The 12,264-nt window shown below is 39.2% G+C and overlaps 1 protein-coding gene across 1 annotated transcript; it reads left to right on the top strand.

Moving 5' to 3' along the window:
* The first annotated feature begins 1,438 nt into the window (after positions 1–1,438).
* LOC125044914 (platelet glycoprotein Ib alpha chain-like) lies at positions 1,439–8,577 on the top strand. The gene is made up of 6 exons (XM_047641876.1): positions 1,439–1,468; positions 1,734–1,809; positions 4,034–4,365; positions 4,508–4,730; positions 6,294–6,503; positions 6,631–8,577. Exons 1-6 carry the CDS (start codon positions 1,439–1,441, stop codon positions 6,768–6,770), a joined length of 1,011 nt encoding a protein of 336 aa, XP_047497832.1. The 3' UTR covers positions 6,771–8,577.
* Positions 8,578–12,264: the final 3,687 nt, after the last annotated feature.

Raw genomic sequence — 12,264 nt, 5'->3', positions numbered from 1 at the left:
TCATGGATTTGAGGATGTTAAGATTTAAGTTGCTTTTTTTGTCTGGAGAAAATGATTTAAGGAAAATTCTGACTTGAGGGAGGACGCAGGGTACTCGCCGGTAGGGCATGGAAAGGGCACGGAGGTTGTCCTTAGCCCGAGCAGTGGCCACAGGGACAAGTGACCCAAATCTGTTGCATGGCCTAGAATACCCACCTGATTTTCTCAATGGGGACGCATGATATAGAACAAGAGATTAGGTGGTGGTTGGGATGAAACCTAATGCTCAGGTGGAGACTAAAATATGGTTTGTTTTTATTAAGTTTTCTGCCCGTGACGTGATAGTTGGAAGTTCAAGTGATGCCAGATTTGGTGCTAAAGGAAGAATGGAAATGTGAAAAATTTGGAAATCTATCACTAATTTGAGAAGGTTTATAAATGAGTAAAAACTACTAAGTAAAATGTTGAAGCCCAAACAGTGTAGATTAACTGTGCAATGATTTGCAGTCAAAGAAAATGATTCAAGTGTCAAATGGTTTTCACTGGGTGGTTGTCATTGTCACTTCAGTTGATGTGCTGTTGCCCAACTTTATCATTCATTGTATCAGTGCATCTGCAATTGTTGCTAGTGCTGCTTTTTGGTAATCTCTTGGATTAATGTTACCAAGCAATGCACAAAGATACAGGGAAATGGACACTGACATCTTGTAGGACATAAAGTTCTAAACGGCACAGATACAGTTGCTGCGGCCTCACATCTACCATGAAATGATGGAAATGGTATTTGTTACCAAGAGCAGTGCACTTCCGGAGATGAAGTCCTAAAACCAGGGTATCATGCAAACCAAAAATCCAAACCTAGCCTTTCCTGCCATCTTTTTTATTCCCTAGTCAGGAGGGTAATGCCCCCCCCTTGTGCCCCCCTTTTATTAATACTTCATGCCAACTTAAAGAAAACTGACATTAAGAACTCTGGCTGTGTGAGGGCATTGTGGACTTTCTCAGAGCAGAGATATGCAGGAGATATTTCAATTTTTTCAGATATTATTAGTTTGGAACAGCTTAATCTGTGCTGCTTAGAACTTCATACTCTAAAAGATGGCAGTGTCTATTTCCCTTGATCTGCATGCATCACTCATGGTAACATTAATCCTCTTTATCACAGACGTCATACCAATACTAATCTTGATAAGGCTATCGATTTTCTTTTCCTGTAACTCTATTCTAATTTGACCTGTTATTCATCAATTTGTTGCCCTTTAATGCTTTCCTTCAAAATTTGGTGATCTGAAATGCCATGCCATATTAAAAGGAACTTTATTGTTAATTTAATTAAAAATTGGAGTTAAACTATTGAAAAAGTACACAAAAGTACAGTTGGTTCATTTCTTACTGTATTGCCTCATTAGCACTAGGTACATGCACCAACCAATTATTTTTTTGTCAGTATTGTCTGAACATGTATGGCTTCAAGTTCTTGGTCACTCAAGTCTTTATTAGGCTTACTGAACCTCACCTGTTTACCTCAATCCCTTAATTTTAGTTGGAAAAAAACTTTTCTAAGACTATTTTGTTTTAGTAGTTTTTGTTTCACACAGCCACCCATTATTTCTTTTCAATTATTCACATAATCTGCATGAACCTCTTTACTATTTCAAAATGCTATAAATGAACGTGACAACCCTGTTACTCCAGCCACTCCTGGGAAATCCAGAAAAAAGAACCGAATCTCAATGCAATATTTTACATTTTAGCTCAAGACTGTAACTGAACTTGCATTTTTCACGGGGATTATTAAAAAAATTGATGTGGAAAACGGCATTCCTTATGGTAGATGCATGCTTGCATGTCCTCCTACGATCGATATTACTGAGAATGACACAGACAGAGAAACCAACCACAACCACACCAGAACCAACTACCACCACTCCTGAACCTACAACCACCACACCAGAACCAACCACAACCACACCAGAACCAACCACAACCACACCAGAACCAACCACAACCACACCAGAACCAACTACCACCACTCCTGAACCAACCACAACCACACCAGAACCAACTACCACCACTCCTGAACCAACCACAACCACACCAGAACCAACCACAACCACACCAGAACCAACTACCACCACTCCTGAACCTACAACCACCACACCAGAACCAACCACAACCACACCAGAACCAACTACCACCACTCCTGAACCAACCACAACCACACCAGAACCAACCACAACCACACCAGAACCAACTACCACCACTCCTGAACCAACCACAACCACACCAGAACCAACCACAACCACACCAGAACCAACTACCACCACTCCTGAACCAACCACAACCACACCAGAACCAACTACCACCACTCCTGAACCTACAACCACCACACCAGAACCAACTACCACCACTCCTGAACCAACCACAACCACACCAGAACCAACTACCACCACTCCTGAACCAACCACAACCACACCAGAACCAACTACCACCACTCCTGAACCTACAACCACCACACCAGAACCAACTACCACCACTCCTGAACCTACAACCACCACACCAGAACCAACCACAACCACACCAGAACCAACTACCACCACTCCTGAACCAACCACAACCACACCAGAACCAACCACAACCACACCAGAACCAACTACCACCACTCCTGAACCAACCACAACCACACCAGAACCAACTACCACCACTCCTGAACCAACCACAACCACACCAGAACCAACCACAACCACACCAGAACCAACTACCACCACTCCTGAACCAACCACAACCACACCAGAACCAACTACCACCACTCCTGAACCAACCACAACCACACCAGAACCAACCACAACCACACCAGAACCAACTACCACCACTCCTGAACCAACCACAACCACACCAGAACCAACTACCACCACTCCTGAACCAACCACAACCACACCAGAACCAACCACAACCACACCAGAACCAACTACCACCACTCCTGAACCAACCACAACCACACCAGAACCAACCACAACCACACCAGAACCAACTACCACCACTCCTGAACCAACCACAACCACACCAGAACCAACTACCACCACTCCTGAACCAACCACAACCACACCAGAACCAACTACCACCACTCCTGAACCAACCACAACCACACCAGAACCAACTACCACCACTCCTGAACCAACCACAACCACACCAGAACCAACTACCACCACTCCTGAACCAACCACAACCACACCAGAACCAACCACAACCACACCAGAACCAACCACAACCACACCAGAACCAACCACAACCACACCAGAACCAACTACCACCACTCCTGAACCTACAACCACCACACCAGAACCAACCACAACCACACCAGAACCAACTACCACCACTCCTGAACCAACCACAACCACACCAGAACCAACTACCACCACTCCTGAACCAACCACAACCACACCAGAACCAACTACCACCACTCCTGAACCAACCACAACCACACCAGAACCAACTACCACCACTCCTGAACCTACAACCACCACACCAGAACCAACTACCACCACTCCTGAACCTACAACCACCACACCAGAACCAACTACCACCACTCCTGAACCAACCACAACCACACCAGAACCAACTACCACCACTCCTGAACCAACCACAACCACACCAGAACCAACTACCACCACTCCTGAACCAACCACAACCACACCAGAACCAACCACAACCACACCAGAACCAACCACAACCACACCAGAACCAACCACAACCACACCAGAACCAACTACCACCACTCCTGAACCAACCACAACCACACCAGAACCAACTACCACCACTCCTGAACCAACCACAACCACACCAGAACCAACTACCACCACTCCTGAACCAACCACAACCACACCAGAACCAACTACCACCACTCCTGAACCAACCACAACCACACCAGAACCAACTACCACCACTCCTGAACCAACCACAACCACACCAGAACCAACCACAACCACACCAGAACCAACTACCACCACTCCTGAACCAACCACAACCACACCAGAACCAACCACAACCACACCAGAACCAACTACCACCACTCCTGAACCAACCACTACCACACCAAAACCTACCACTACCACACCAGAACCTACCACTACCACTCCTGAACCTACAACCACCACACCAGAACCAACTACCACCACTCCTGAACCAACCACAACCACACCAGAACCAACCACAACCACACCAGAACCAACCACAACCACGCCAGAGCCAACCACAACCACCCCAGAACCAGTGACCACTTCAGCTCCTGATACGAACTTCAACTATAATGTTACCGAGAATAATGTCACCTGTGTTATGGTACAGGGAACCATCTCCTTTACAGTCAATTACACTACAAACACCAATGTAAGTTCCCTGCTGTGGACCCAGTGTTTACAAGTATGACCACTTTGTACAGCAATAAGAGAAACAAGAATTTATGGTGAGCTTTTACTTGTATGTCTTTTGTTACCAATTTGATTTCCATTAACAATGTTGAATTTTTCAGAAAACTGAAGTGGTCACAGTGACTGTCCCAGAACATGGAGGAACTGTGACTGGGTCCTGCAATGGAACTGAAGGTGAACAGTACATCGAGATCACCTGGGGTGCTGTGAATGAAACCTCTTCAACCAGAATGACCTTCAACAGGACAAAGAACTTGTGGTCATTGATCAATTTTACAGCAACTGTATTCATGGGCAAGAACTTTGTAAATGCAACTATTTATGGTAAGTGTTGCAGAACTTTTCAGAATGATACTACTTGTTAGAAAGATACTACATTCCATTTTTGAGTGAAACAAAAGATGACAAACAATAGCTTATCAGTTAGGTGATGTAATCTCATTGAAAAGTCTTGCACCTAAATAAATCACTTGAATTGAGACAAAAAAATTGTCCCTTGTAGTCTTAAGAAAATGCTGAAGTAACCTGATCATTTTTATTACAACTGAGGAGTTAATCAAATAATAGCCTTCTGGCTTTAAATAAAAAAAACTTAAGAAATCTAATTCTGTAGTGCAGGCTGCCTATATTCATTTTTGTTGATTAACTGAATGGGTTTGTTACTCGCTAGACCTCTTATTAAGCACTGAGTGAATTTGTTTGTAAAACTTGCACAAGTGATCCCAATTTTGGTTTGAAGTTGGCTTGTATGTTGTATTATATATCTGGACAAAAATTTTCTTTGGTTAATCTTGGAAACCATTCCAAGAACTTTTGATGTATTGCAAACTTTTTCAGTGGCCCAGAACATACATGCAGAACCTTGTTTCTTGTGAATTAGTGATATTGATAAATTGATTAGTATGGCTTGTCTTGTATGCCTAAAATAGTATACAGTATAATTTTGATATTAATAGTTTACAACTACAGAAATTAAAAAAAATGATTAGTTGTCTAGTTGACCTTTGCTGTTTATGCAAATTCCATTACTTGGTTGCACCATTTGAGCTTTTCCTGTGGGAGGAAGGTCAAATTACTTACAGCCACTGTCTACAAATGACTATTATTGGCATTAAATAGTCTAAATAGTCAGTAGAAGAAAAAAAACATACTGCTATGAATGGAATAAGACTGCAACATGTTGCATTCTAGTTCATCAGAACTAGTAAAAATCATTTAAGCTTTTACAATGTATGGGACCTCTTTAACCCCTTCCCGACGGGTCATGTCTCTGGACATCATAACAAACCGCTCAAAATGTGGTGTGCAGCGGCGCACCAAAGTGCTCAAAGTCGGCGTGTTGCCACTGATTGACAGATCGTAGTTTTTTTTTTTTATAGATTTCTACACGTGTCACCAAGGGGTTAAGAGTTCAAAAAAAAAAATCTTGTTCCATTCTTCTTCCATTCTTAGTGTTGTATTTGGATTTCACAACTTTCTTGAAGTGCTCTGTAATCAATTTCATAACCTTTCCTGTTGCAAATTAGTAAAATGTGACGTTTTAGTAATTGAAAGCCAAGCTTAAGCTAATTATCACTGTTACCCATATTATAAAGTGAGTTTTTTTCAAAATTATTATTGTGGTGAATTGATCTAGATTGCAGTTGTACATTGATGATGATCACATTGAATGTTAATGTGCTGGTAGCCTAATCTAAATGGAAATTACTATAGATTGGTGTTGAAAATAGTATTAGATGACAACACCTGTAGAAGTGAGCTTTTCTTGAAATATATTGCTATAAAGTTGGAATCAAGTGCAGATTGCAGAATATTTTTATTGAAACAATACCTTATAGGCATAAGGATTTGTGACAGCATAAATGTTAACTAGAGTTGCTTTTGCAGGTGAAAAGTTGGATCTTGTGATGAACTACAACTTCAGTCCTCTTGAAATTGATGTCAACCGTAGTTTCAACTGCCATTCACATCTGTCTGCTTTCAACGTGACTGGAACTCTGGATAAGGCAGAGTACGAACTTCCTCTGGCATCTGACTTGACTAACATCCAGATTCAAGCATACAATGAAATTGTTGGAGAAAAGGACTTCGTCGATTGTAAGTATTACGTCAGAAGATTGATGCCAGTATTTACTTGCTTAAAAATTGGGAGAAATGTCAAATATTTTTAGGGAAATTGGCAGTTGTAACCATTATTTTTAATTAATTTTTTTTTTTATTCTAGCTGTTCACTGCACGGCTGATAACACCTCCGATATTGTGCCGATTGCCGTGGGCTGTGCCCTGGCTGGCCTGGTGGTTATAGTCTTGATTGCTTACCTTGTAGGACGCCGCCGACGATCTGCTGCATATCAGTCAGTTTAGGATATTTTGTTAAATGTAGGTTAATTTGATTACATATTGATACTGTACAGCTATTAGAAATGTGACAAACTATGTGAATTGTCAAGAAATTGAATTATATAATTTGGAGTAAGATTAATTTGTTACTGTGATAGTTAAGATGTAAATTTTCTCTTACCAATGTTTCTTTAAAGTTGCATAGCTGTAGTTCAGCTAAATTTGCACCTTTGTTATCTTGATCAAATTTATGAAGGATATAAGAATGGTCTGTCATGCTACTGTGAAATCTGGACATCAATCAGATTACTACCAGATTTTTTTTTTTTTTTTTTTTTTTCGGGGGGGGGGGGGGGGGATGCTAGATTGAACTGGTCAAACCATTATTTTCTAAATTGCAACTTTGATAATCCAGTAAAGGTTGTGGTACCTGACTGAAAAGTCAGTCTGTAAGAGGGTATTTTGGGTGGGAGTGGGAGGGAAGAGAAAAAAAATCTGAAGAACCTCGACCTGGGACAGTTCAACATGGTAGCAGTTTTCAGTACCCCTTGGAAGGGACTATGGGACTTCCTATAATGTTTATATTTCTGATCCAGCCTTCTTCGTAAATGGGAAAACAGGACACCTGCTTATAAAAGGGGTACTAGAAGATAATCAATACAGCCTACGATTTTCTTCTGTCAAATAATTTAACCTCCATGTACATAATTGAGAGCTCTATATTTCCCACAAAATTCTTTAAGGAATATTTACGGAAGTTCTTTGGAAAGTGTGAATGGTGTGTGATTGAAGCAAGTGATATTTTTGTATTTGTCATTCCAGGTGAGAATGCTGCCCTTAATGATTTTTGTTAATTTGTTATTCAGCTTAGATCTGATTTGATAATTGACATTAATAGCCATTTCCAGAAACTTTTGAAAGTTGGGGAATAACTAGAGGCAGGTTCATTTGGGGGTGTTACCGAGAGTGGCTGGATGATCCAAAAGACCGGAATTTAATTCAGAATGATGAACTGTTAATTCTGTTAAAGGTTGGCTTTTTGGTGCTTCTAATATTTGGCTACTTTTCGTTGTTGGCAAGGTGAAATCAAATTCTGTAATGCATCTGTTAGCTTTCAACTTTATCCAGCTGTTTATGGGTATGTAAACCAATATTTATGCTGAAATGGCTGTTGATGTTTCTGGTATAGTACTGTACGCGAGGTATTTTAGGGTGGCTTCAGTTAACTTTTTTTATATATATACATAATTTTATGTTTTTGAATGTTCTGATTGGTGTCTGTATCCTGTCCAAATAGTGATTGCCTTTGCATGCATGCCAAGAGGAGTGTATGTAAAGAAATTTCCTTTTTTTTCAAAGGAATTGTATGGCAGATTATTAATTTATGATGCAACATTGAGCATTTGCCTCAATTGTTGCCTTGCATTGTAAGAAAACCAATCGAGTGGTGTCCAGCGGAATTGTTGAATGGTAGTCACTACATTCCAGTGATCAAGATTTAAGGAAGCTCTAATGAAAAATCTACATAATATAAACAAAAGGAAATTTTATTGAAGCAGTTTGTTAAAAATGTATATATATACACACCATGGAGTAACCATATTTGATCATTCGCAACACTGGTTCTGAAGGGTATCCTTGGCCAAATTGTAAACTGAAAATTTGTATTCGAAGTCTTGGGTTTGTTAAAGATTAATGTTAGCTTTTCAAAACTGAAAGCCTTATTTTCATTATTCATCTAATACCCGAGACTTAAATATATAAAAATTGTTATGGAGAGCTATTTTATCATGTAAACTGTTTGTAAATTTTTCATTAAAGTTAAATTACAGATTGTTTTTAATTTGTCTGAATAAATTCCTGAATAAATGCAGATGGCAAAATGTACAATAGACAATGCCATTTAACTGGGTTTCAACCAGAAAAGGAATGGATAACTTCTGTTGCACAAATTATTGTACACAAAGCAACAGTGTAGCATATTCCATACCTACCTTGCTAAAGAGTTGTGCATTTGTCAGCAGCTTTTTGACTACATGCAGTACACATCCATCTTGTATTTAAAGATTTTTTTTTTCAAACTTTGATCACTCTGCCTGAAGAATACCTGTTATATACTAGGCATTTTTTTTTTTAATGAAAACCATACATGGTGAAAACCATAGCATTGTCATAAGTACTGTATACTAAATACGTTAGAAGACTTTAATGCGTAAATTTTTATTCACTCGTGATTGCATGAATCGAGAAAGCAAATGCATTCTGCAGCATGGAAATCTTGCTTTAAGAGGTATAATGGGTCTTACTAGCTATTGTTAAAATGAGCCAAAGCAAATTTCAAATGAGATTAACTTCTAAAACTGAGTGCATGACAATGTGCCTAAAGTAAACTCTCCCTACAGATAATGCATGGTGGGAGTATTCCCACAAGGCCCATTAGTCAAACAATATGCCTAGAAATACAGTACACTTGAATGTGAAGACTAGTCTTTGTGATGGAGCAGGATCTTCAGGCACAAACTAGTAGGTTTCCTGTTGAGACATGTACACAGGCAAACCAGTTGCATGCCCATGCTGAGGCTAGGTAACCAGATAGTTACTGGTAGTGTAATGGCACTACCAACAGTACCCCACTAAGGCCCCATCCAAATGAATGGTGGATGTGGATGTTTCATGCTTGTTTAGCAGTATTACCAGATAGAGCAGTCTGCAGCCATAGACTAGCACAGGTCACCCTATGTTATTGTCCACACTGTTGACGACACATGGCAGACACATCTATGGTGAGGCAGTGGTGGTCTAGTAAACGTAGGGCAGAGATCTACACTTGTGCCAGCCAACCTCCCTTAACCCTTAAACATTGGTTTGGAACATAAGTTGATTACAATGTTTGGCTGATGGGCACTGCCCATTCTTCTGGATGGGGCCTAAACGCCTGTCCACATAAGCGGGCATGATCGGTGGGCACAAGGTGGAGCACAGAGATTGCATTATAGGCGGACAAAGTAACAAGTAGTTTCCCCCCCTTTTCTCGCCTGTTACATCACCTTTACAGTCGCCTGCCGATGTTCCTGTCTGTGTGGACCTGCCTTAAGGGGATGCTGGTGGTGGATCAAGTTTTGACCAAAGTAATCACTGAACCACCTCCAATCCCTTGTTGCCGTGGGAGGGCTTAGGAGACGTGGACTGAGGCCCAATGTAGGGGATCATCCCTACCTTGGTCCTCGGCTCTTGCCTCAACAAATTTTGTATGGTCTTTTCTTCTAATTTTTCCTTTTTTTCATCCTCTTGCTCTGTCCACTTATCCTAATCATTAACTCATTTTTGCCATTTTCACCAATACTTTATCATAATGTTCCCTACTCCCTTAATTCCTTCCTCTTCTAACAACTTTTACCTTATACTATACCCCATCAGCTCCCCCTCCCTACCCTTTTCACTACTATACTACCCTCTAGTACTGTTCAACCAGTAACTTTACCCTAATCATTCTCATGCCTAACCCTTTTCGCTATTATCCTTTACCATAGTGCCATATGACCTTTGATGTCATATAGCACATTCTTACCTGGGGGTTTTGCCTTCAAGACTCACCCTAATGTCAAATACCCCACTAATGAGCTTAGATGTTGATGCAGGAGAAAATTATCAATAAAAAAAAATCACTGAACACCACTATCTCATCGCCTACTGAAAGTACCAGGTTAGACTAACATGCTTGTCAAACACCATGCTCACTGTATTACACATGGCCCCGGATGGTCACCTCTTGCTCTTTCCTGGCTTTGGATGCTGTGGACAGCAATACAAGTGTATTTTGCAGTCTGAACATTGTTTTGGAGAAAGACCAGCAAGCACTGCTTGATCTTGTAGACGAGGCTTAGTGCATGCTTCTATGCTTTCCTTTTTCCATCTCATGTACAGTTTTGTAGGAAATTGCTAATTGACAATACTTTTTTAGAAGACTTTTATTAGGGTACAATCACAAGCTTTAGATATTTTGTAAAACATGTTTTTGCAGAACGTTCTGTGAGTCGTACCTTGTTGACACTAGTTTGTATTTATTATACACCCATTTATCATTGTTACTTTTGCGGACACATGCCATGATTATAAAATAAACCTAATTCCTTGAGAATGTGATCACTTTTGGAAATTGTTTTTTAAATATTGTTATTGCAAATATTGCTTTACTATTTACAAAACAGTTGAGCATTAGATATTGTCAGAATTTATTTGTGAATCAATTAGATTATTTTGAAGTTCACTTTATATACAATACCAGTGGTTCTTAAACTTTTTACTAACACCACCTCTATGAATTTGTCCTTCCCCCCCATCTTACATTTACAAATAGAATTGCTTCCCAAACTTTAAAGAAAATAAGAAATATATTTAGTCTTTATATCGTGTATTAATTAGTCACATTATTATTATTGAACTTCTTTCTTCACAATGCTCTTGTAAAGCGAAAAATATAATCTGAGGAATTCCTGCATTTTCCCAAAGGCTCACACCCCTCTTGGAAATTGATGACATCCCCAGGGTCAAGAACCTCTGATATATGCTCTAGATAGTAATTTAAATTTAATGGAATGGAAAACTTAATAATTAAATGAGGTCCTATTTGATTTATTTTTATGACTTGACCTTCATTAATTTTACTTTAGAATTCATAAACCATTCTTGAGTGATAGACTTTTCCAGGTTGCAATTGTCAACAAGCAATTGCACACTGGAAAAGGTGATTTTATTTGTACTCAAGGATTTTAAACTATGATTATATCTCAAATCTGTTCTGTTGAAGTGGTTGGTGCATCACTTTCACTTCAAATATAATATTTATTTGTTAAAGCATTGTGCCCTTGCAATTCATATAGATATATACTGTTAAATAGTACACTTCCTTCCGTAATTATGTATTTTCAGTCGAAGATCAGATTTCCCTTTAGAAGATAGCATGTTAGCAATGAGGTGATTTAAGAATTTTAGATTAGAAAACCAGTAATGTATGACAAATAGAGTTAAATAATTTAATTTTATGTAAGATGACAATTAAAGTTACCTCTGTTCTGAAAGTAAATATAATCTGGAGAGATGTACATTTTAATAAATTTCTGTGATAACTGTTCTTGTGTAAATCATTTAGGAATAAGAATGAATGCAAGAACTGTCGGCCACGTGAAATGTAATAAATATCTACTAGATATCTCGGAAATATTGTTTACTTTCTTTTCTAAAACTTTTGAGTGCAGGTTTCCAGTGGAAATATTGATTGACATATAGTGTTGTATTTTTCTCTTTTTTTTTCTGTGTAGTTTGACATTGTACAACAGTACTTATTATTTCTAGTAGTTAGAAACAAAAGTTCAGAACTTTATTCAGACTACTCTAACTTCGCTTCTTGACGATATCCTTGGAATAAAGTATCAAGTATGTAGGTGATTTGCACTTTTGTCTGTTTCTAGAAAAGAATTTAAATATGAAATTTGTTAAAATTTGTACCTTCTGATCAGCA

This window comes from Penaeus chinensis, chromosome 36 (assembly GCF_019202785.1).
Source record: "Penaeus chinensis breed Huanghai No. 1 chromosome 36, ASM1920278v2, whole genome shotgun sequence".
Classification (NCBI taxonomy): Eukaryota; Metazoa; Arthropoda; class Malacostraca; order Decapoda; family Penaeidae; genus Penaeus; species Penaeus chinensis.
The sequence above is the reverse complement of the archived record's forward strand: the minus strand, read 5'-3'. Positions and strand labels throughout refer to the sequence as shown.